The sequence below is a fragment of the Cercospora kikuchii genome, assembly GCF_019650295.1.
Source record: "Cercospora kikuchii DNA, contig_00005, whole genome shotgun sequence".
NCBI classification, from domain to species: Eukaryota; Fungi; Ascomycota; class Dothideomycetes; order Mycosphaerellales; family Mycosphaerellaceae; genus Cercospora; species Cercospora kikuchii.
The window spans coordinates 2,042,219-2,066,066 of NW_025408586.1; the positions used below are offsets into that span (position 1 = coordinate 2,042,219).

The 23,848-nt window shown below is 52.8% G+C and overlaps 10 protein-coding genes across 13 annotated transcripts; 8 read left to right on the forward strand and 2 right to left on the reverse strand.

Annotated features, from left to right (window-relative positions):
* Positions 1–755: 755 nt before the first annotated feature.
* CKM354_000856800 (uncharacterized protein) lies at positions 756–2,937 on the forward strand (the record flags this gene model as incomplete). 3 transcript variants are annotated; one of them, XM_044803951.1, is made up of 4 exons in its annotated part: positions 1,340–1,386; positions 1,428–1,948; positions 2,018–2,115; positions 2,176–2,937. In XM_044803951.1, the coding sequence occupies 4 exons, from the start codon at positions 1,340–1,342 to the stop codon at positions 2,935–2,937; spliced, it is 1,428 nt and encodes a 475-aa protein (XP_044659886.1). The 3 variants fall into 3 exon arrangements, with proteins under 3 accessions (XP_044659885.1, XP_044659886.1, XP_044659887.1); XM_044803950.1 differs by adding an exon at positions 756–771 and having other exon boundaries at positions 1,037–1,948; positions 2,018–2,937; XM_044803952.1 differs by having other exon boundaries at positions 2,018–2,937.
* Positions 2,938–4,158: 1,221 nt separating this feature from the next.
* Positions 4,159–6,330, forward strand: CKM354_000856900 (uncharacterized protein; the record flags this gene model as incomplete). Its single annotated transcript, XM_044803953.1, has 5 exons — positions 4,159–4,449; positions 4,608–5,591; positions 5,641–5,742; positions 6,036–6,163; positions 6,216–6,330. 5 exons carry the CDS (start codon positions 4,159–4,161, stop codon positions 6,328–6,330), a joined length of 1,620 nt encoding a protein of 539 aa, XP_044659888.1.
* Positions 6,331–6,816: 486 nt separating this feature from the next.
* On the forward strand, positions 6,817–8,799 carry CKM354_000857000 (uncharacterized protein; the record flags this gene model as incomplete). 2 transcript variants are annotated; one of them, XM_044803954.1, is made up of 4 exons in its annotated part: positions 6,817–6,876; positions 7,023–8,585; positions 8,642–8,669; positions 8,738–8,799. In XM_044803954.1, 4 exons carry the CDS (start codon positions 6,817–6,819, stop codon positions 8,797–8,799), a joined length of 1,713 nt encoding a protein of 570 aa, XP_044659889.1. The 2 variants fall into 2 exon arrangements, with proteins under 2 accessions (XP_044659889.1, XP_044659890.1); XM_044803955.1 differs by having other exon boundaries at positions 8,741–8,799.
* Positions 8,800–8,979: 180 nt separating this feature from the next.
* Positions 8,980–9,988, forward strand: CKM354_000857100 (uncharacterized protein; the record flags this gene model as incomplete). The annotated part of the gene is made up of 2 exons (XM_044803956.1): positions 8,980–9,337; positions 9,396–9,988. 2 exons carry the CDS (start codon positions 8,980–8,982, stop codon positions 9,986–9,988), a joined length of 951 nt encoding a protein of 316 aa, XP_044659891.1.
* A 359-nt stretch (positions 9,989–10,347) lies between these two features.
* On the forward strand, positions 10,348–11,685 carry CKM354_000857200 (uncharacterized protein; the record flags this gene model as incomplete). Its single annotated transcript, XM_044803957.1, has 1 exon — positions 10,348–11,685. One exon carries the CDS (start codon positions 10,348–10,350, stop codon positions 11,683–11,685), a length of 1,338 nt encoding a protein of 445 aa, XP_044659892.1.
* A 63-nt stretch (positions 11,686–11,748) lies between these two features.
* On the reverse strand, positions 11,749–12,303 carry CKM354_000857300 (uncharacterized protein; the record flags this gene model as incomplete). The annotated part of the gene is made up of 1 exon (XM_044803958.1): positions 11,749–12,303. The coding sequence occupies one exon, from the start codon at positions 12,301–12,303 to the stop codon at positions 11,749–11,751; it is 555 nt and encodes a 184-aa protein (XP_044659893.1).
* Positions 12,304–13,308: 1,005 nt separating this feature from the next.
* CKM354_000857400 (uncharacterized protein) lies at positions 13,309–15,651 on the forward strand (the record flags this gene model as incomplete). The annotated part of the gene is made up of 3 exons (XM_044803959.1): positions 13,309–14,944; positions 15,002–15,111; positions 15,196–15,651. The coding sequence occupies 3 exons, from the start codon at positions 13,309–13,311 to the stop codon at positions 15,649–15,651; spliced, it is 2,202 nt and encodes a 733-aa protein (XP_044659894.1).
* Positions 15,652–15,890: 239 nt separating this feature from the next.
* CKM354_000857500 (uncharacterized protein) lies at positions 15,891–17,157 on the reverse strand (the record flags this gene model as incomplete). Its single annotated transcript, XM_044803960.1, has 3 exons — positions 15,891–16,357; positions 16,418–16,709; positions 16,759–17,157. 3 exons carry the CDS (start codon positions 17,155–17,157, stop codon positions 15,891–15,893), a joined length of 1,158 nt encoding a protein of 385 aa, XP_044659895.1.
* A 744-nt stretch (positions 17,158–17,901) lies between these two features.
* On the forward strand, positions 17,902–19,144 carry CKM354_000857600 (uncharacterized protein; the record flags this gene model as incomplete). Its single annotated transcript, XM_044803961.1, has 2 exons — positions 17,902–18,012; positions 18,065–19,144. 2 exons carry the CDS (start codon positions 17,902–17,904, stop codon positions 19,142–19,144), a joined length of 1,191 nt encoding a protein of 396 aa, XP_044659896.1.
* Positions 19,145–20,266: 1,122 nt separating this feature from the next.
* CKM354_000857700 (uncharacterized protein) lies at positions 20,267–20,992 on the forward strand (the record flags this gene model as incomplete). Its single annotated transcript, XM_044803962.1, has 1 exon — positions 20,267–20,992. One exon carries the CDS (start codon positions 20,267–20,269, stop codon positions 20,990–20,992), a length of 726 nt encoding a protein of 241 aa, XP_044659897.1.
* Between the last annotated feature and the right edge of the window lie 2,856 nt (positions 20,993–23,848).

The following is a 23,848-nucleotide window of genomic DNA, read 5'->3' on the forward strand; positions in this document are numbered from 1 at the left end:
ATTCAGCACACTATGCTGGCAACGATGATTAGCCAGTCTCGAATGAATGCTGAAATTGAGATCCAGTCCTCGTGTATGTGATTTTCCTGCGTGGAATTTGCTTGGGGTCAAACTTGGTCCAAAGCTTCACAATGCATTGCATTGACCAGTACGCTCAGTGTGTTGTCGAGGTTCAATTGTGTGAGGCAGAGGTCAGTGGTGCATGCCCAAATCATCGTCCTGATATCCGGCTACTCCTTTATGCCGCGGCACGGTATGAACGCTGGACTGTGGGGTATTGCAAGTTATGGCTGTCAACGTGCTCGTGTTCAGAGGTCCCCAGAATGCCTGAAAGTCGATCACAGAGCAACAATCGTGTTTAAGCGAGTGGTCCGATGGTAGTTGGTAGCAAACAGGAGTCGAGCGTTGAGCGCGGGTTGATGGTAATGGAAGGGGAATTTGGCGTGCATCCGCGCTAGTAGGATCTAAGTTCCGAGGACGGGACGAGGAGGATTGCTTCTTGCTTCAACGAGCATCCATCATCTATACCTTGCGAATAATACAGCTGAACGACTAAACCCCTCTTGTATAGCACTGTACGCACCTCGCTCGCCCGCTCGAGTCCACAACCGGCCCTCGAAATTCCGACGCCGTCCAACTGCTGAGTCACCCTCGAGCACCTTTTCAACCCTGCAGCTGCTTGTGCGCGATAGAGGAGGGGCCTTCGATACGCATTTGTATCTGGATATTGGAAGTGAAGAGCAGGCAGATGGAACATGGCTACGACTGCCGGTAAGTGCGGGACATTGGAGCACACTCAGACAGACTCCTGGCGCTATCACGATGAAAGAGGAGGAGAACAAGTGGCAAGCACCCCTCCGCGGTACACAGATATCTCGGACTTTACACTGCTTGGAGAGCTCTTTGTAAATGGCGGGAATGTTATCCACGGAGGCTGAGCCTTGGGATTGCACGCTTGGGGATAGCATTGCTGCACGGGGGCTGGGTTTCGTACTCGAGGAGACTCTGATGGCATATTCACTGACGCGGCAATCAGACTTAGCTGCGCATAGCTATCACAGATCACTATCCCTCTCGCCAGGCCGGTCTCCAGACCAGGCATCATCTGTCTACCCCGACCGAGCTATTCGTCCTTTGCCTCGAAGCCGACTGCGATCCAAGCTGTCGCCAGAACAGGTCTCTTCGCTGGTATTTCCGCCGAGTCCACCGCCCATATCGCCCACCCTTAGCTTCAGCGTGCAAGAGACTGGCACACCGGCACAGCAGCCTCGGTTGACGAACGGCGACGTCCATCACCATCATCACCATCACGACCACGATCACGACCACGACCACGATCATGACCATGATGAGCATGATCACGACCATCACCATCACCATCACACGGTGCACCATGACCACTGCACATGCGATCATGACGGAGACAGCGGCGACGACGAGGTAGAGTTTGATCATCCCGACTACCGCTATGCTACCGCGCCGATGCCTAATGGGGGAGGACTGAAGCCCGATTCTCTTCAGCGAAGATTAGTAGAAGCCTCACGAGCTGCCAACAAACCGCCTCCGCCCGGCTCAACAGGTTCTTCAGGAGATGGATACGAGAGCTTTGAGAACACCAGCAACAAGAAAAAGCGGAAGATACCACTGTCATCTGCCTCGAGCATGCATCAAAGTCAGTTGAGCGCGGAGCTGGCGAATATGGGCATTAGCAATTCACGTGTGGAAGCAGATGAAGAATCCATGCATGCAGCACAGCAGCAGCATTATGATCCTCATGCATCGACACCTTCGGCCGGCTCAGGGACGGGAATCAGCGGTGCAGGACGAGGTCGATATGGGCGGCAAGATGGCAGAAATCGACGACCTTTGGGAAGCAGTACCATGAACACAATCAATGGCTATCACTCGCGCGCTTCGCCACGCGGCAGCGATGCAAGGAACGGAGAAGGTAAATTCCGCGCATTCGATGAATCGTTCTTTGAACTAAGTTGGCTGACGTAACCTCAAAAACACACAGACCCCGGCGTAGAAAACACCGGCGGAATCATCTCCCAGGCCATCAAAACTGCTGCCGAACAAGGCCCGTTGACACCAGCAGCCAAGGGTCGCGAGAATGTGAGCTTGCATCCATCTGCACCTCACCACGCCATTAGCTCATCAACGCCACAATCACAGTTCACGTTTACATGCGAGTCCGACTCTGCCACGAAAATGCTCGACCAGCAGGGCCAGTACCTCGCCGGTACGCCCACGCCGGCGAGGTCGATGCCACAGAATACGCACGGTACACAGACATCACCACCTCTGCGCGGCCAGCACCCTCCCGTCAACGCACAGCGCCCTCCCCCACCGCCGGCAAACAATGCACCACCCGTGGGCCATCCCCAACAGCAGCAAGCACCGCCGCCCAAGCCCCGGCCTCGTCGAAATCCCGCCAAAGAGTACGCGATGCAAGCAGCGCAACGCAAGAAGAATCAACAGTACCAAAACTACCACCACCGGCCCAAGCCCGATGACATGTGGATATGCGAGTTTTGTGAATACGAAGACATCTACGGAGTTCCACCGTACGCGCTGATTCGTGCATACGAGATCAAGGATCGGAAGGAACGCAAAAAGGCGGAGGAGAAGCGTAGGCTGCTGGAAAAGGCAAAGATGAAGGGACGTAAGAACAAGAAGGGTGCAGGCAAGGGCGGTAAGAACAATGTCAACAACGCTGCCGCGCCTGCACCTCCTTCACACCCACAGAACTACGATCCCAACCTGCCGCCGCCCGAGGACGAAGAGTACTATGATGACGAAGACTACGCCGAAGACGATTACGAACCAATTGGGCCGGATGATCAATACCCTCAGGAATACCCTCCTCCAGCGCCCGCTAGCACGCCTGCATCCATCGCAGCTGGTGGCGGTGCCAGACCCCAGCATCATGTATAGCTTACCGCGGGCATAGCGGCGCTGGCCTTGGCTGCGTTCCAGCAATCACTCGCTCCGAAAGACTTCCGGCTGATACGAAACATGACTGTAGCTCTATTGCTCCTGTTCACCTATCGTCGTGGCTACGATGTATCGAGCAAGGGAAGAGCCAATTGTGTTGCGTGGCCTGAAGTCGACGAGCGAAGGACAGACACTGGAACAATGCTTGGATAAATGGTTGGAGCCCCAGTTGCCCGCGGAAGATCTTGTACACACGGTGAGACCATGTCCTCTTGTTCTAAGATTTGTCGGGCGTTGGCAGGCGCGAGATTGTATTCGGTTGTTGGCTTTCTTGTATTGCGTTTCGATAAGCCGGCATTGCACACATTTCCCTGGCGTTCTATACCTCCGCTCTGCATATAAACAGAAGATTCAGACATTGAATGAGAAGGAGTGCGCATGCTGCAATGTGTCAAGAGCGTCCCATCGTGCCAGTTGCAGTGTGATCACAGTCGGTCTCACTCGTCCCCTGCAAGCTCAGCGGCGGTTGTCTGAAAGAAGAATGTTTGTGCACATCGGTCACCTTCGTGGCATACGAGTCTGGCACAATTTTTTATTATACTGGTCACGCTAGCGGCCATACCGCAAAGGCAAAGTGGCGCTAGGGCGTTTCCCCACTCTCGCTTTCCTGTTGCTGCTATCCGCTGGTACGTCGCTCGCCTGCCGAGGAGCTTGGCTTCAGCTGTCCCGCCCATCGTTTCTCTGCGAACAATTGCGCTGGATCTTATCGAGAGAATCGACAGGGCACCCTGGCCGACCACTGTGGAGTGACATCGTGCCCGACAGGTTACACAATGGCCCGAGATGGCAACGCGGCCACGAGAGCGCTCCAAGACATTCCTAGAACCGCGTCGACGCTTTGCGCCCACGTGCGTCTTCAGATTGGCGCCAAAGCATATTATGGCAACATCGCTCAAAAGCTAAAGCTGATACAGCGGGAGCGTGATTCGCGCGGAACTCTGTACTCTCAAAGCTCACCAAGCGATAGCGTCAAAACTTCCAAGCAGCGATATCCTCTTCATGCAGCCCACGCGCCACTGCGGCAGATCATCAGCTCTTTGTAGTACTACTTAAGTGCGCCTCCTTCCGCCCATCCTGGAGTCCGAACATCTTCTCGCCTCCTCGAGCAGGCACAGCATCGAGTTGGCTGAGTCCTCCTACTTTCAACCTTCCTCTTCCAGAATGGCGTCCACCGAGGATAAGACCAAGAGCGAGGCCGATGTGCAGTCCGGGACTTTAGCACCTCCGACGTACGAGGCCGCCGTGAGACACAGCGAGGATGAATACATGATAAACAAGGGCGATTTACTGGCGCAAGAGCATGTTGATCCGGTTCTTGATGCGAAGATGAAGCTCGTCAATGATGCGATTGACGAGATTGGCATGACGCGATACCAGTGGAAGCTGTTTGTGTTGAATGGATTTGGATACGCTGTGGATTCTTTGATCTTGCTCATTCAAAGTATCATCGCTGTAAGTGCCATCGCTGGGGAATAGTCCTATCCCCAATGCCTCTAGCTCCACGGCTGTATCTGGGCTCTTAGCCAGATATGGGCTCACCGCAAGGCTGCGAACGTTTGCGCAGAGATATGTATGTTGACCATGCTTACCTTATTCCCCACCACTTTTAGGGCCAAGCCGCGTATGAATTCAAGCCTGGCTTTCAATACGGTCTCACCGTCGCAGTCTACGTTGGAATGCTAGTGGGAGCTCTGTTCTGGGGCATCTCAGCAGATATAATCGGGCGAAAGTACGCGTTCAACGTATCGCTATTGATCAGCTCCATCTTTTGTATTGTGGCAGGCGCAGCTCCCAACTGGATCGTTCTCGGCCTCTTCGTTTGTCTCTCTGCCTTCGGCGCTGGCGGAAACCTGGTGCTCGATACCGCCGTATTTCTCGAGTATCTCCCTGGCAAAGATCAGTGGCTTCTTACACTGATGGCCGCTTGGTGGGGATTAGGTCAACTCATTGCTGGTCTCTTTGCATGGGCGTTCATGCCAAACTACAGCTGTCCTGGAGATCCGGTTGAAACTGGCGTACCATGCAACTGGGACACAAACCCTGGTTGGAGGTACATGTGGTTCGCGAACGGCTCGCTAGTGCTCGTGTTGAGTCTTTTGCGTGTCACAATCATCAGACTTCGTGAGACTCCAAAATTCCTCGTAGGCGAGGGCAAGGATGCGGAAGTCGTCGAGACTTTGCAGTTCATCGCCAAGAAGTACAACAGGCCTTGCAGCCTCACCATTGAAGATTTTCAGGCTTGCGGCGTCACTGGAGACTACCGCAGACGTGGCTCTGCTGGAGCTGCTCACGCCGAATCGAAGTGGTCTCTCAGCGAATTTGGAACGCATATTTCAGGCCTCTTTACTACCAAGAAGCTCGGGCTTTCCACTTCTCTGATCTGGTTCTCGTGGCTACTCATTGGTCTGGCGTATCCTCTCTTCAACGTGTTCTTGCCCGTGTACCTGGACACTCGAGGAGCGCAGCTTGGGAATTTCTCCCAGAACATCAGATGGCGAAATTACGCAATTGCCAACTTGTGTGGTATCCCAAGTCCGATTTTGGCCGGCTTCATGTGCAAGTCACGATGGTTCTGGGGACGAAGAGGAACTATGGTTTGTGATACCCCAACCTCTGAATCTCTTGTACTAAATGCAGTTCCAGATCATTGGCGCTCTTTCCGCAATGACATTCTTCTTCGCCTATACCGAGGTCAGAACCGATGCCCAGAATTTGGGCTTCACCTGCGCCATCAATTTCTGCCTGGTAAGTTGTTCTAGTTGTTTCTCCCTTCCCAGCCTCTCAATCGAGTGGATCACAAGACGAACGACCGCGAAGAATGCGTGGACTGCAAATGTCGCAACCGGTACTCGTACCACAAGTTGGACCCAACAGTCCTGGGTCGGAAAACGCAAAGTCATCTTTTGGTTACTCGTTGCAACAGGCGGCACGTTCTGCTCGCTCGGACTCCAACTCCTGCACCAAGCTACGCCTTTGGCGCTATGCTATGATCTGTTGCACTTATTGCGTGTCCTATGCATAGCTGACTCTGGCCCCAGAACATCTACTACGGCACCCTCTACGCGTACACCCCGGAGGTCCTGCCTTCAGCTCATCGTGGTACCGGCAACGGCATCTCCATTGGTTTGAACAGATTGATGGGCATTATGAGTGCAATCGTTGCCACGTAAGGATCGCATCCTTCAAGACTCGCATGCATCGCTAACAAACATCCTTAGTTATGCTGACACGTCGACTGCCGTTCCGATTTACATTTGTGCCGCACTATATATCGTGATGGCTATGGTGTCGGCCTCATTTCCCTTCGAGCCCATGGGCCGCCGAAGCTCATGAGCAATGCACAGACCATTGGAGGCACCGCATTTTGATGTACATATGAAAGGAACATCGCCTCACCGGCCGATGAGCATTTCCTGCCACCCCAACAGCACTTATGAATAGATAACCTCCAGTCCATCATGCCAGCACTTTACGTGTCCCGCCAATTGTGCATGACGACTTTCGTACTGATGAACACTGTTCCAACAACCTTTGGCTGTATACAAGGATCTTTGGACTTCAATTGGTCGGTGTACCCTCGTCTTGTTGGTTTTATTTGAGTCTGCTGACTTTGGCGCACCCATGTCTCATTACTCATGATCCGAGATTTACGCTCGAAAAGAGCCGCATCGGAAAACCCAAGCACGCTCAAATGGAATCTCGAGCGCCTCTCCACGGCAAGCTCGCAAGACCTAGCACGCTTCGGCCCATCCTCATCAAGGATCCCAGCCACCAGGTTATGCGGCGATAGAACGGACTACAAGACATTTTGGAGGGGCGATGCCTTTCCGAGGCAGGCCCTCGCGCGGATGTGAGACCTGTCGACGCCGGAAGATAAAGGTATGAAGAAGCCAGAAGCGCTTGCCGATCCCACACGGCGATCCCACATGGTGAATCGGCAAGGCTCTGAGTGAGCTGAGTCCAGGGCCATGTGGAGTCCTTAGCTCCTTCCATTGGCTGCTGTTTACTGACCAGCCTGCGCATAGTGTGACTTACGTGAATCTGGCTGTGAGAAGTGCGAGAAGGCTGGATGGAAGTGCGAGGGATATCGGGACCTCACCTCTCTATTGTTCCATGATGAGAGCGACCGAATTATCAAGAAGGTTCACGCTCAGAAGGGTACTCGCCGCCGCATAGAAGATGACGCTACCGCCGTCTCCACTGCAGCGGCCACGGCATTACCAAGTCCACAATCATCAGCAGTGTCCGAAGCACTGAGCGAAGAAGATCTACAGCTTACTCCTCAAGATTCGGTGGTACAGGTGCCTCGCTCTGGAAGTGGGATCATCACGCCCACCTCACCACGACCGCCACCAGTGAGTTTCCATGCTGGCCTCGATGATTTGGCTATTGCCCAATTTTTCGAGAAGTATGTTTACAAGTACCACGACAAAAGAGATCAATGGGACATTGAGGTCGGCAATGGCTGCCTCCTGGCAGCCGTCAAGGCCCTCGGCACTGTCGACGCTGTCAAAAACATGGGGCAGGGCCGGTTACTGGAGCCAGAAGCCCAGAAACGCTACGTCTCTGCTATCCAGAAAATCAACACTGCCCTACAGGACCCACAAGGTCGGACACAAGACAGCACACTGTTGGCTATCACCATTCTGGGTGTCTTTGAGTGCGTTTCCGGTTTTCAACGAAACCTAGACTCCTGGCGAGAGCATGTCAATGGAGCGGCGTCTTTACTACAACTACGAGGCAGCGAGCAGTTCAAGACCCAGACGGGATGTCGCCTCTTCCTCCAAACTTGCACCAACCTTATCATGAGCTGTCTGAGCAGACGACTGCCAATTCCTGCTCATGTTCGTGCTATGCAGAAGATTGCAGAAAGTTTTATACCCAATCCTCGCGAGAGCGTCTGGCGATTCCATCTGGCCAGTCTCAAGATCGCAGACCTGAATAGTCGCTTACTTCCTGGTAATTATCCCGTATCATCGGAGCAGGCACAGCTTGTCATTGATGACGCTCTCTTCCTGTGTGCCGAATTGGAGTCCATTCTAGCAGATGCGCCTCCAAACTGGAAACCACATTACGTGGCTGCGACAGGTCGCATGGTGTACTCCGACTACTATTATGTTTTCGACAGCTATGTCATTGCACAGATTATTTGCGGCAACTGGAGCTTTCGGATTATGCTCATCGACATTTTACGCAAGGCACTTGTCAACTTGAGGACCTCAGGACGAAAAGTCAACCCGGAACAGTTGGATAAGATCCAGTTCTACATGAGCACCATCAGACAATTACAGTTGAGTATTTTGGCTGTGATACCCCAGCACCTGAGCCATATGTTCCCGATCATACATGCGCCGGATTCAAGTGGAAAGGCGCAAGATCAGCTTGTGGACTTCAACTCGCGAGACCATCATCCTTTCAAGCAAGCTGAGAAGGATCGTGGTACTTTACCGTGGGTCAGGATGTCAGGAGGCTATCAGACTCAATTTCCCCTCTTTACCGCTGGCGCTGCCGATCCCATGGGAGGTCCTATTCGGACGTGGGTTATCGGCGTACTGAAGACGTTACATCAGACTTTGGGAATACAGCAGGTGAGTAATATATTATATCAGCTCGATATGCGGGGCACTGACTTTCTATGTTGCAGGCGGCAATACTGGCCAGTCAACTTGAACGTAAGTTGTGTCTGAATGAGCACTTAGACCACACGAGTTTCCTATGGGGTTCCTGACTGATTCCGTAGAAGGTGATGACTCTGGCTCTGGCATCCCCGAAGATATGTGGCATTGCACTTTACCGCCTTAAGACTCGCGCTTCGACACCAGCGCAACATTTCGACATCACAAGCATTCATAGCTCTGCGACAATTGGAGAGAGTGAACATTGAAGTGGGCAAGTAAGTGCAGCGCCGGGCACGGTTGTCTTGGTCTGGGGAAGCAAACATAAAAGGCTCGAGCTTCCTTTTCGCAAATTCTCTCGAAAAACATGGACAGCTTGCTCTCTGCTACAGCAAGCATGTCCCGCGGCGCCACCGCAGAGAAAATGTCAGAAGCCATGTGGGACGACGATGAACTGACATCTTCTACTTCAGACCGTTCACCCTCACCAACTTCGTCGCACACACTCTCGCCCGCTTCGTCGCGCACACCTTCACCTGCTTCTTCGCGAAAGCTCACACTTACTCTGTCCGGCAAGATTTCGCCACCTCCAGCGGGCACCCGCAAGTTGACGTGGTCCGTCGAAATGGAGCGAGACCTCCTGCTGGCTGCTGCTTTCGGTAACATTGAAGATATGGAAGATTGTTACACAGGCCTGATGGAAGGCTTCGCGAAAAATTACGGCGGTAAACAGGATCTAATGCCTGTTTTGGCGACGAAGATTTCGACTGACTGCTTGCACAGTAACCGTGACCGAAAAGCAACTGCACGCTCGCTTCGAACTGCTGCGCATGACTCGGTTCGCCACAATGAGCAGGCTCAACCTCCCACTGCCTGCAGGTCCCCGTCCCAAGTTCAGCAAGGCCGAGTTTGACCGAGCTGAATTCGAGTCGACTGCCGCACCAGAGGCTCAACAAGATGACGACGATGAGGAAGCCGACTTCGAGCAGTCTGATCTTGAAATCGAGGACGAAGACGGCCTCGAGCAGATGTCGTCAGACGAGGATGAATGGCCTGATACCAAAATTCAGGTCGAAGTGGGCGGCCAGCTTTATCCAGCGCGTAGGCCGCACGGTCTCGACCCCGTGGAGTTCTTGAAAGCAGCCCTAGAGTTCCAGCCTAGAGAAAGTCTCGATCAGGCCTCGTCAGACGAAGATGAGCAGTCTGATTCTGGACTGGAGGACGACGACGGTCTCGAGCAGATCAATATGGAGATTGTAGCCGAACTGGGTGGCCGTCTTTATCGAGCGCGTAAGCCGCACGGTCTCGGCCCAGTGGAGTTTTTGAAAGCAGCCCTAGAGTTCCAGGCTCGAGTGGATAGGTGGGAGGGTATTTGAAGTTGCTGCTCCGGCCAGATCTTCACGGTCGAGTTTCTTCTGGTGCCCACGAACAATCGGCGAAGCCTCCATGTGCTCGGGGGAAGGCGATCTCGGACTGACGCAGGGCAAGAGAGGATTGGAGACTCCAAGAATACGCATATGGCGGCAGAGAAATGCCAAGACGATCAGTTGAATGAGGAAGGTGGTACGGACAAAGGATGATGGAAGTCGCGATCCTGTCGATCGCTAGCTAGGGTAGCTGTCAGGTCCCCTCTGTCTTGCCTGACCGATACTTTGAATGGTAACGAGCTTGTTACAACTGCACAGAACCAAGCATTCTCTTTCACTTACACAATACACCAAGCTTCGTTGCCAAGATGGTCGTCAGACCAGTGAAGAATGATAAGACTTTCAGCATCCACACCGATTGCTTATTTGACTCGAAGCAGAAAACCTTCATCAAAGACTCTACGATAGTTGTTGATCCTGACAGTGGCCTCATCATTGACGTTTACGAACGCAAGCACCCATTGCCGGTCGTGATCGAAGCTCCAGACATCGACCTTCGCGGGAAATGCGTTCTACCAGGTCTCGTTGATGCACATACCCACATCCTACTCCATCCATACTCAGAAGCCCGATCGCTGAATCAAGAACGTGACGAGAGCATCATCGAACGCACAATCCGAGCTACAAATCACTGTCGCGCAGCATTGCTCGCCGGCTTCACCACCTACCGCGACCTTGGCACAGAATCAGCTTCAGACGCAGATTTCCACATACGCAATGCTATCAATCGAGGTATCATACCGGGTCCACGGATTCTCTGTGCGACTGAGCCACTAGCAAGCAGCAGCGGGTACGAAGTCCGCATCGAAAGTCGAATCAATGGTGTCGAGATACCGCGTCTCGCAGATGCTTGTGATGGCGTAGTCGGTGTTCGAGCTGGCGTTCGTAGAAGACTGGGAGCTGGAGCAGACATCATCAAGTTCTATGCTGATTATCGGAAGCGTGCTCTCCGGTTTCCGGAAAGTGCTTGGGCTGGTGAGCCGGAGATACAGTATCCTCCGGGCTGGAGAGGATTGTATAATGATCGGAATCCCAATTTGCTGCAATTCAACCAGGAGGAAGCGAATGAGATTGTGCGGGAGGCAAAGGCTTCGAGAGCGCCGGTTGCTGCACATGCACAGTGCCCTGAAGCTGTGATTCTCGCTGCCCGGGCTGGTGTTACCTCTGTTGAGCATGGGTTTGAGCCTTGGGAGGGTACTGAAGCGCTTCAGGCTCTGAAAGAGAATGAAGTTATCTTCGTGCCTACGTTGAGCGTGTTTGAATATGGTCTGGCAGATAAGAAGAAAGAGTTCGCTCAGATTATGGCGCAGACGAAGACTGCGTTTGATGCTGGTATCAAGTTGGCTGCTGGCGGAGACACTGGTGCTGTTGCTCATGGAGAGAATGCCAGAGAGCTGGAGCTTCTCGTCAGGGCTGGTATACCATTGGAGGAAGTACTGACTGCTGCGACTCTGCATGGCTGGGAGGCTTGTGGATGCGATTGGGCAGGAAGGAGGTTTGGCTGGGTTGGGGCAGGATTTGCTGCGGATATTGTCGCTCTGGATGCCGATGTAAGGAGTGATCTGGGCGCTTTGCGACGTGTCGACTTTGTAATGAAGGATGGCACAATCTGGAAGAGAGATGGCCAGGCAATTGGGATGATCTGACTCTTGAAACGCCTCAAGCCATGCTCGGAGTCGCCCTTGACTATCGAGGAGACCGCACGGCCTTCAAACCTCCTCAAATACCCAAGTCGTATCGCCGTGTTCGGCTCTCTCTACAACACCCTCCTCATTCGCCACCACGAGTATACGCATCTGGTCTGACCAGAATGGCGACAGGATTTGATATCCTCCATCTGGCACTATTCTGGGAAGGAAACATTCCCACTTCTTCAACCATTCCACCCGTGCGTGTAGTATACTGCGACCCCTTTCCCCGTCGTGGCTCAGGAAGCAGCGAGAATGCTTGTTCATGAATCCCATGTAATTGTTACTGTTGACACACAACCACGAGTTGCGCGGATTCGGTCCGTCATCTTCCAAGGACACGACTCGGAGTCCATGTTCGGTATGCGTGAGTGCCCTTCGAGTTGATCGCTCGAGGATGAGGAAGGTCCTGTCATACCACGGAATGTCGCTCACGTGAGATACTGGACTCTGCTGTGAGCGCACATGGAGTTGCTCGACCTCGCGTTGGACGTAAGTGGAGCCGGTATTGGGCGTATGTTGTGTCGTGGAGGAAGTGTCTGATGCTGAAGCAACATCGATTGGTATTATCTCCATCTTCGCGATTCTGTCTTTGCCTGGCGAGCACAAAGTATTCTGAGGCTGGACCAACTGAAGCTGTGTGGCATGGAGAGGGACAGCGAGAAACAGACTGCATGCGTTGTGGTGCTTGGGACCGGGCCGGAGCCTTTGATTAGAAGAGAGTAGATATATATGTCGATATCATTAGGCGTGCGGTTGCTTGCGGCATTTCAACGCCTTTTTCACACGTCAGTGCGCCTGGTTCGTAGCAACGAGTCTCCAATATAGCACGAGCACCAGGTCTTGCTCAACTGGAGTCCTCTCGTAGCCATCACTCTCGCGCTGTTGCTGTCAAAGGCATCGGCGGCGCTTATTCATTGGTGAGAGTCGCGCCTGACACGAACATGCTGGCTCGCGTATGCGATGCCAAGTCGAGGCTGTGTCCGGACAGACTGCGACGTCGTCTATTGCGGCACACGAGGCGTCTCAGTTGGAGGTGAACAGCGCCTCGGAAGGCGGGAGAGATGGCATGTACATTGTACACGATGAACTCGATCTAGAAGCCTCAGACAACCAGCTGGTCTTGCTTCTGCGGCTCGTGGCAAAGCTTGGCTCCTCTGCTGCCAAGGAAATATTGCGCAACATCGTCTTCTCTTTCTTACAACACCGACACCAACATGTATTCACTGCCACCAGGAAGCAAGTTCAGAGACGATGGCAACTCATCGGCAGACGATCGCAAGTGCTGATGGCGAAATCGCCGGCCTGAGGCGGTCTGACCCTGCCGCCAAGTGGATGCTCCACCGCGGGCTCCTTCGCGGACTTCGCCCAGCCAAGACGCAGCCTTGCGGCTGCAGTAGTTCTATGCATTGCGAGAGCTATGGCTTTCGGCGCCGTTGGAGAAGGACATGTGCGGCTAAACCGTCGGCCTACAGCCTTGCCTTAGTGGCGACCTTTCGCACATTCTGGGGATTCTCTACGTCCTCCTAATATCTTGCGTGAGCTGACGGCTGGCTGTATAGCCAGATCTAGGAATACAAGATGGCCACCCCGCAGGATGTCGATGCACTTCTAAGGCAGCTGGATGCCCATCGAGATGCCTATTTGGCGACCTTCCAGCAGATGCACGACCTGCTCACAAGACAATTGGCATCTGCGACAGATTCCTCGAGCACGAACTTGCCTGGCCTCGTGAGACCACGTTCAATCGGGAGAGAGCATAAGTCACGGGCATCATTCTCGCGAAATGAGCACAGGAAGTCATCGTTCGGCCTGCACACTATACCAGCGTCCACTGCATCCCGAGGCACAGGGGAAGACTCCGACGATGATGATTGCAATTATGCCTTGTACGCGCATGAGCCTCTGGAAGCGCAAAGCTACAACGAGGACGGGCTGCGCTCGCATCTCATGTCGCATACTTGGCGGGAGGGTGGCAAGAAGATCCTGGACGGGGTCATCAACAGCCCAGCTAGGATAACGCAGGGTCCTCTATTCCACACTAAAAGAGGTCCAGCGGGAGATCGTAGCGATCTCACACACTATCAATTCTGGGATGTTGGGCCTGATGGAGCACCAGTCTCAGTGGGCACTGAGACAGCCGGAAACCTTTCAACAGCCATGAAGATATGGAATGCCCTGAAATGTATAAACCCTGCGTCTAAAGAGCAACAAGCAGTGGGAAGAATCACGATCGTACGGGAGCCGAGCCCAATCCTTTTCGGAGCGGTCCACCTGACACACAACACTTTCTTCGACATGGATCAGATGTTCGACCAACTAGTTGCAAGCGGAGGTTCGACCGCAGTATTCAATGGCGCATTCGATGGCGATAAGCGCAGGCAAAGAAGCTTTGTGTTCAACCTCGAATACTATACGCTGATCGGAGATGGCTGCATGCCTATGAGCTGGCAAATGGCAGATCTCGAAACCACAGACAAGGACAAGACCTACGATGTTCGCATTTCACGTTGTAGTTCCATCGTGGCGCTTTCGCTCCATGGCAACCATATCAGGAAAGTCAAGAATAATGCCAGGCGTGCCGTGGAGAGTCATGGCTACGCTTATGACCCCTTCGCGCCATGGCAGGTGCTCAACTTACAGGCTTTTCCGGATCTGAAATCTAGTGGTGATGTACACGATGCGAGCAAGCACTACGTCAACGGCGTTGAAGCATTTCTCGTTACCTTGTTGGGCGAGTTTCGTGATGCACTGGTACGGTTTGAGAAGATCACCGAAGAAATTGCGCGCATCACACGGCCTCCGGAGAACTTCATGTTCAATTTGGCAGTCAGAGACCAGCTTCAATTTGAGGATGAGCAGTATACTTACACACGGCGTTACTTTTGGGCCTTCCAGACTCTCAATACCATCAGCTCTTCTATCAAGTCTATGGTTGATGCGTATGAAGATACTTTTACAGATGATGTGTGGGAGGGCAAGCACAAGACCATCTGGCCCATCATGGACGAGACGAGCGATCGGAGTCAGTACTACAGGACGAGAATGGAGGGACTTAAGAAGAAGTTCGAGCGCGAGATCTCGAACTTTAACAAACTGAGAAAGGAGGTTCACGAACACCGAGAGCTCGTTGTGGGCCTCAGAGAAGAACTATTCGTGGGCACGTCGATTCAAGAAAGTCGAAACTCTGTCAAGAACACCGAGATCACAATTCAGCGTACGTGTGACACATTGCTGAACCGTACCCATGCTTGACTGACCTTTTTTTTTCCAGAGGGCCACAACATCAAACTGTTGACGCTCGTCTCCATCTTCTTCCTTCCCTTGACATTTGTGACTTCTGTCTTCGGCATGACGAACATGCCGGAAGAGCGCCAATACTGGGTGAGTTCCATCGCTAGCAGGTTGTCCGCGACTGGCACGGCATCTCTGATGGTTACACTTCTCTGATACTGATGTCCTTGACAGCACTTCGGAATCGTCACGGCAACAGTCTGCATTCCTTTCTTCATACTGATAGGTTCTCTGAACACGGTACGAGGCATGACATTCTGGCGCAAGAAGACTTCAAACGCTTTCAAACATGCCTTAAACTTCTTTGCCTGGATCAGCGGCCGCCCACGCAACCACGCTGCGTGGCAGACCCAGAAGGAGGCTATGAGCCGGAGAAACAGTCGCATATCAACGGACTCGCCGCCAGCCGAGCTCAAAGGTAGCCATGCTGCCAACCGTCTGCGCCGATGGTCGACGAATCAGAAAGCGGAGTTTGAGGAGAAAAAGCTTGAGGCAGAAGAGTCGCGTGATGAGATTGGCGTGGGTCTGGCTGTCAGACGCCCAGCTGAAGCTTATACCAGAAGGTCGAGCATTGTCAGGCTGTGGACTGAAGAGTTTGGGCGTGGGTATGGCAACAAAGAGGAAGTCTGATTGCTAGCTATGAAGGCGCTCCGCCGCAAAAAGTGCCTCCTCACAGGACGGTCAATCTCTCAACCGCGTTTTGAGCTTCTGAATGTGATGTGCCACTCGGATTGACGTAAGACAATGATCGTAAAACTGAACATCGAGGCTGTTAAATTTGGAGAAACTTGACGCGTGCACAAACATGCCGCGACCCATCTCAATCAACTGCACAGCCATTTCGCACAAGTTGCGAGTGGCACCGCCACTTACAGAGGCAGAACATCTGATAAACCCAAGACCTGCAAAGCCTCTGATAAGCTACCATCGCTTATATTCAGTGCCCTCACTGCCAACAGCTTTTCCACGCCCAATGCCTCCAACTGGTCTGTCAACACTGGCCATGGGCTAGGACCAGAGTCGCCACCTTTGTCTCTGTTAGCAGTTCCAGGCCTTGCAGCAAAGACACTTTGACCAATAGCCGCGACCCATTGCCAAGGCTCTTTGTAGCCATCCTTAATGCCAGCATCCCAATACTCCCATCCTACCACTGATCCGAAGTTTTCGTAGTTTGCTTTCAGCGTTGCAATGGTTTTCTGGTATGTGCTAATGCCGTACCAGCCACTTCCGCCATCATTCGGGGAATCGAGTACACCCATGACTACGCGGTCTGCAGCCCAGCCATTTGCGATGATTGAGTTGTATCCATTTGGTCGACTTGCGTCACCCCAACCATCTGAGTCATCATAATTAGTGAACGATGCAAGACAATTCAAATCTTGGGCTGTGTTCTTACTGTAGAATTGGCAATTATACCAGTTGACAAGTTTGCCATTGGGCCTGTTTGAAGCGTTGGCTTCTGCGTCGAGAGTCTTGTAGCTAAAGCCGCCGAGACCGATAGGGTTTGGTTGGAGTTCTGACGCCACTGGTGCCATTGTCAAGATGAAATCGGGTCCAAAATCGGCATGAAGTCGGCGTAGTAGATTCAAGGGGCATGTATACGGTACTCGCTCCTCAATGTCGAGGTCAAGTCCCTCGATGTTGTGAAATTTGAGGGTATTACGAAGCGGTACGTAGTACGAATCGTCCTGCAAAGGAGATAAGTCGCTGTACGTACAGTGCCTTTAGCATACTTACAACTCCTCCGTTAGACCCACTGCACAGTCGTGGATATGAGCCTGGAGCGGCACCTCCTAGCATCATCATGACTTTTACTCCACGTTGCTGTAATTGTGCAGCTTCTTGCCAGATGGTGTCCCAAACAGTACTGTTCACATTGTCATCGTTGAGGTTAATGTCTCCTGGTTCCTCGTTGACATGCACAGCGCTCAGGTAGATGTGCGTGACATCTGTCTTCTGCTCGATGAGTGGTAGCAGAGAGAGCTTGCCGCCGGAAGTTGTTCTGAATGTCTGTACATATATGGCGTTGCGAGGAGGTTTGTATGGGTCTGCTCTCTTTTCGATAGAAGATGTATGACCTGCTGGTACCGCGGTTGCAAGGCCCAGAAGGACCGACCAAAAGAAAATAATACGCATGATATGGGAATAGAAAGCAAGCAGGAGAGGAAACGAGCGCGCACAGAACTCACAAAGACTGAACTTTGAGCTGTTGAAGCAGCTTAGCAATACAAGCCAGGCAGCTTCGCGAGCTTAAGTCTCGCAAGCGTACTGGCCAGCCATGAACGCGTTCCGAGTACGGATCTGAGATGCCGTGGCGAGGAGACGATCATCTGGCTGCAGGAGTGGCTTGCAAATTATCTATACTTATCCTCTCAGCAACGGACCGGAAGAGGAAGTTTCACGGTTCACGTGGTGGGTACGGCGTGATGGAAAGGTGAAGATATCGGCACGGAGATGTAGATCTTCTTCAGAAGTAGGTACGGTACGAGGAGGTGGCCCAACGTCGCTAACGCCATTGACGGTGAAGATCGGAGGATCCGGTGGTAAGGTGGTATCGCTTGGTAGCCACATGCTTCGAGTGCAGTGAACATGTCACCACTGTTGGTATATGAAGTGCTCTGCACGCGGATGCAATCTAGAACATTTCGCTGTTGTTGTCGTGAAGTGCAGTCGTGATCTAGAAGTGCCTTAGGTGGGGAGGCTTGAACCGCGGAGTGGGCCCGAATCGCTTGGCAGCACGAGACAGGGTGGAATGTTGACAGGCGGGATCGCTGATAGCCATGACAACACCTTGCTACAACGCAGCATTCGTATTCCCCTCTGCCTTTGGTCGCTTCTTGACGACGTGTTCTACATGCTGATCGCGCCGACGCCGCCAACATGAGTAAATTGTGGGAGGTCGATCCGGAGACCAAGAGCAAGCTGCTCACCATCTCCAAGACCAACGAGAACAACAGATGCGTTGACTGCGGCGCTCCCAGTCCACAATGGGTACAGGCTACCTGCACCCAGTCAACGTGATTGCTGTATTGACTTCGGCTAGGCGTCTCCCAAGTTCGGCATTTTCTTCTGCCTCGCGTGCAGCGGGATACATCGATCCTTGGGCGTGCACATCTCCTTCGTCCGTTCGGTGACCATGGACTCATTCAAGACGGGCGAGGTAAAGCGCATGGAACTTGGGGGTAACAAGCCATGGAAGGACTTCTTCGACGCGCACAGCAGCAACACAATGATCGGCCGAGAATTCGACAGTTGTACCATTTCTGAACGATACGACAGCGAGGCCGGGGAAGAATGGAAAGAGAGGTTAACAGCAAAGGTGGAGGGCACCGAATATGTCCCGGGAGCGCCGAAGCCGAAGACTGCACCGAAGAAGGCGACTGTAGAAAGCGCATCAGAGACGCCTGCAGGATCAGGCAGGAATACACCGCTGGCAGGAGCGAGGGGCACACCACAGCGTACATCTACACCATCGCAAAAGGCACAGAATGAAGCATACTTTGCGAGGATGGGCGAAGCGAATGCGAGCAGACCGGAGGGAGTGGCTCCCAACCAAGGCGGCAAGTACGCTGGGTTTGGATCCTCACCAATGCCAACGAACGACAACTCACGAGGCGGAGTCCCTGGAGTGGACGACTTTCAGAAGGACCCCATTGCAGCGCTCACCAAGGGTTTTGGCTGGCTGTCAAGTACTGTCACCAAACAAGCAGCCACAATCAACTCCACATATGTACAGCCCGGCATGAAGAATTTCCAGCAAAGCGATATTGCAGCGCAAATCCGACAGACTGGAATGAACTTGGGGAACACGGTCCAGCAAGGGACCAGGGGTCTGGGCGATCAGTTCAATAAGTTCGTTGACCCTGATCACAAACCACAAGGGGGCAGCAAACATGAAAAGGAAGACTTTTGGGAGAGCTTTGGACAAGCGCCTGCTGGCCCGCCGAAGGAGAAGAAGGATTTCTGGGACGAGTTTGCTGCGGCAGGGGAGACTACGAATACACAAAAAGCCAAACCCAGTGGCTTGGGAACGAGCGCGATGAAAGGCGGCTCGAGTGCTGGCAGCTCGGGCGGTGCGGCTTCCAGCAAAAAAGATGATGACGGATGGGGCAAGGATTGGTAGACGACGGTGTGGAATAAGCGTGGAGTCCGGCGTTAGCATCTGTGCCGGGTCGGTAGGAGGTATGTTGCATGGCATACTTGAGAACATAACGCTTTCACAGGAAGTGAAAGTCCCGTCTGCTTCCAGATGTCGTCTCCACCCAGCGTATGCAGTCTGACTGTATGCCGGCGCGACGGTCTTTGCGCATTCCGGCCTCGCCGCACGTTGAACGGAGGTTTTAGTGGTCGCTGTTTCATGGCGACGGTCCAGCCACGCAGTCTACGAAAACAGGCTTGGCGTGATAAGATATGTGCTGTGGGATATTGGAGCAAAGTATCGCATCGTCAAAAGCCCAAACAGGTAAGATGGAAGACTCCGCCACACTGGATCTGGCCACGGTCGAAGTGTGAGCGAGCGGACATCCTTGGGCAATGTGTCTCGGTGAGGTGCCATCAGCGGGCGCGACAGTCGAGGTCGTTGATGACGAGGATGACGAGAATGACTAAGAGATCTAGTTTGGTGCCAAGCGCGCAGTGGCTCGTTGGGTTAATGCATGCTTCCCGCGTCGACCGGGGACGCTCTGTCATCACACACCTGTAGCCTGGCCCACACCTCACACGCTGTGAACTGCCACGCGACGTCGCAGCAGCGACGGGGAGACTCCTCGTCCACCGTGACCCCGGCGGTGATTGCAAACCAGCGATCCAGACTGCTGCGCGCCTGCATCATCTCCAGCGCGTCGGCATTTCGTGCCATCCATGCCCATTGTACCCCCGCCGCCAGCAACCTTATTAAGGTCAGAGCGATGCTCTTGGAGCCCTCCGCCCATTGCGCAGCATTCCCCAACACCGCCACACGCAGAGCTGCCTGCACAGGTCCCGAACATCACCAGCCGCAGTCCTCCCCGAGTCATTCGGGCATCGAACGCGACGTGCCAAATCACCGCTGCCAAACCTCGACGCCACCATGAACCTGCTTGAACTCTGTCCCAGGACCTGAATATTGACATCTGAACAGAGAAGCGAGCACTGCGCGGCTGCACCCTTTCAGCAGTACTTGTACATCCGCAGCGAGAGTCCGCTCGGCGGATGTCCTGTTTCGACTGCAACCAGACCTCCTCAAACCCATCAAGACTCAGCGACAATGGCCGACCATTATCTTGACGCCAAATCTTTCGACATGTTCGTGCAGTCTGAGTCTGGGTCCAGCACAGCAGGAAGCAGTAAAGCAAATACCAACACCAGTCACAGCACAGCTCCTACCCCGGCCTCCCTATCTTCGCCGGCTCCCTCCAGCCTGTCTTTCAAAGAAGACCCGGACGCTATCATCCCCGAAGAAGACGTGAAGCCTTCTTTGAGTTCTCTCGACAGCCTTTTGCAGTCCAAAGCTCCTCCGGACCTGTCTGAAGTCGCCTCCAAGGCCAAACCCTCAGTGCAGGCCATTGTCACTCTCCTCGAAGATATTGTGCGCACATTCATCGACCTCATCAACGATCGTATGCTTACGCCCGACCACCCGGTGACTGCATCTTTCGACCCAAAGTTCTCTGCGAATACTCCGCCGCCTTGGCCTCAGGGCACCGAGGACTTGCCCGCCTACCTCAAGCGACTCATTTCACTGGCAGCAGAAACGGAGTACAGAATGGTGGTTCAAGGACTGGACACCCACGTCTACAAGAATGGCCACGCCGGCGTCTTTGTCACGAGCGACGTGATCGGCGTGCCGCCTGGCGTGGTCAGACACGTCGTTGCCATCTTTCGATTCAGGAAACGAGACGGGGCATGGAGATGCTTCACAGTGGAAGAAGTGATTGGCATCCAAAATACAAGCGATGGAGATCCGATCGGTGGCTTTGCGGGACCTTTTTGAGGATGAAACGTGATGAGAGGGCCACTTCCCAACAATTGCGGAACCCAGCAAAATCGCAAAACATGGCGTCAAAGGCACGGAATGGACGAGATGATGTCTATCTGTCCGCACGCCGCAGAATCCAGACCAATGCCTCAAAAGACGACGAACCGCGACCATCTACCTGGGCTTGGGCTCATGTCCGCGAAACTAGATGCGATGCGCATGGCTGTGTAATTCCAACTTATCGCGGCGCAAGTCATTACGGAGCAATGATGCTACGATATGGCACGAACACCGATCAGTTCAAGACAGGCAACCCGGACATGTTGCTGCCAGGACCGGGGTCCCAGGCTTTCCAGCTCCGCATGCATGACGAAACACAAATGCCGCGCGCTAATAAAAGCGCTCGCTCGCCGTCGCGATGCCTCCAGATTTAGTACATACAACACATGACTTCGGTACTTGCCATTCGAAGATCTGGCCAGAAAGGATGCGAAAGTTTGTTTGCAACAGTCGGCCTTTGATGTTGGCCTCGTTTGCGAAACGAGCAAGGCGACCAACAGCCCGCTCCCACCTGCTCGTGAGACAGGTGTGCCGTTGTTGGCCTGGCGCCGAACTTTGTTCTATTCGGGCCGCGAGGCAGACAAGCATGCGACTCGAAGTTGATTGTGATGCCATTGGGAATGGAACACGAGAACGCTCAAGGGGCGCGGGTATCATGATCATTATTCGAGTTGGGAGTGCTCTGCCAGGGTCTAGCATGACTCAACGTGTCAGCTCATCCCTTACAGCTCAAAAGCGATAGGGCCTCATATGCCGGTCACCAAACGAGAGGGAGACTGTCACCCAGGAGACTTTTTTGCCTAAATGCGGACTTGCGCGGAGCACAGCTCTAACGTGTTTGATAAGCGAGTGTGACAGACACGCTAGTGTGACACTTTGAGAAGGTGGATGAGTTTGATTCTTGATTTCTCACGCTATAGGAGTCAGAACTACCTCAAAGTTGGATCAATTATATGCTCAGAAGTCACTCTATCTGATTGACAACCTCTTGAGTTGTGACCTTGAATGCCACACTTGCTGCAGGTTGGTTTGGCTCTTGGCTGTCCCTCAATCTGACTAACTAACTCCATTGCCTGTTGAGCCTGTGCTTGTTGATTGTCTCTGAGTGCTAATTCATCAGTGTCAAGGCCAAGTGTAAGCTTAATCTTCTTCCTTGGGGCTCTGTGAGACTGTAATTCCTCAATAATAGTCTTCATGTTATCATGTTCAGCCTGCAGTAATGTCATAGCAGTCTGTGACCTTTTGAACCCTTTTGACAGCCTGTCCACTGCCTCAATAATTGAGGTTGGTGAGCTGTTTTGATGCCTAGTAACCCTGGCCTTAATCTTGCTTGTTTGCCTCTCAACCTGCCTTGGATTCTGAGGGGTATTCTGTGTGTCTGATGAACAAGGTAGTGGTGGAGTTGGTGTTTTATGACGCAGTGTCAGCTTGGACAACACAGCCTGTGGATCTAGTGGTACTAAGCCTGAGCCTCTGAAGGCATTTCTGATAGTGTTTGGAGTGAATGCAGCCTCATAGGCTACCCTGAGCTGTGGTAGGAAGTCTTCCTTGATTAGGTGGTGGTATCCAGCTGCGCCAAGCCTCTGAATTCTAGCTGAATATGCCTTCTTTAATGGACCAAAACAGCCAACATCCAAAGGCTGGAGTAAGTGGCTTGAATGAGCTGGCATGCAGAGGGTAATAATGCCTTGTTCAATACAGAATTCCTCAAACTCTGGAGTTAAATGGCTGTCATGGCTATCCAAAATCAAGAGCCTCTTCTGACCAACAGTCCTATGCTTTGTATAGTCATCAAAGTGCTTAATCCACTGGACTGCATGATCAAAGGATGTCCAGCCTTTAGGACTAACTCCAAGCTTCCAGTTTAGTGGTAGGTGTTTGAACCAGGCCCTGTTCATTTCCTTGCCTAAGAAGATAACATATGGAGGCACTGACCAGCCTTCTGCATTAACACAGGCAATAACAGTCTGCCATTGTGTTGAATCAGAAACCAAGGCTTTAGGTCGTTGCCTACGCTCTGTAGCAGTAACAACTATAGTATTCTGACAGTGTCCAAGCCTGAATCCACTCTCATCAAAGTTGTATATGTCGTGTTGTGTAATTCCATGGCAGGCTATTATGTTCTGAACGAGCCTGAACCACTCTGTAATAACCTCTGGGTCCTCATTCTTAGCCCTCTGATTTGAGAGCCTCCGTGATAATCGTGTTTCCAGGCCTTTATGACGTTTGATAAAGTTATGAGCCCATCTTTGGCCAACCTCTTGTCCATTCCGTGCCTGGGTAATTGAAGAGGCCCAGCTTCTGATTATAGCCTGTGTTGGCGAGTAACCACGTGCATCCAGGTCAAGAATCCTCTGATAAACCACCTCCTCTTCAATAGGTGTCAAGACTCTGTTGTTTGCAGGTGTACCAGCCTGTGGACGCGTTCCATTAAGCCTCCGGCTGAGCGTCATATAATTGACTCCGTGGGCAGCTGCAGCGCTGCGCACGCTCTTGAAACGACCTAAATGGAGGTCACGGATAGCATACTGAAGAACCTCTTCATTTGGAGGTGCCATCGCGTAAAATGGTGGAATAATTGACGCGTTTAGTGGTGGTGGTAGATACGAGATGGAAGTGTCACACTAGCGTGTCTGTCACACTCGCTTATCAAACACGTTAGCGGTCGCTGTTAGAGGCGGCAAACGATCTGAAAGGTGGACGAAATATCCGAGCATGCGGTGCACACAGGAGAAGAAACAGTGCATACCAGCAAGTCGCAGAAAATATCATGTAGCCGCTGTACGGCGTCATCAAATATGGGCATGAGGA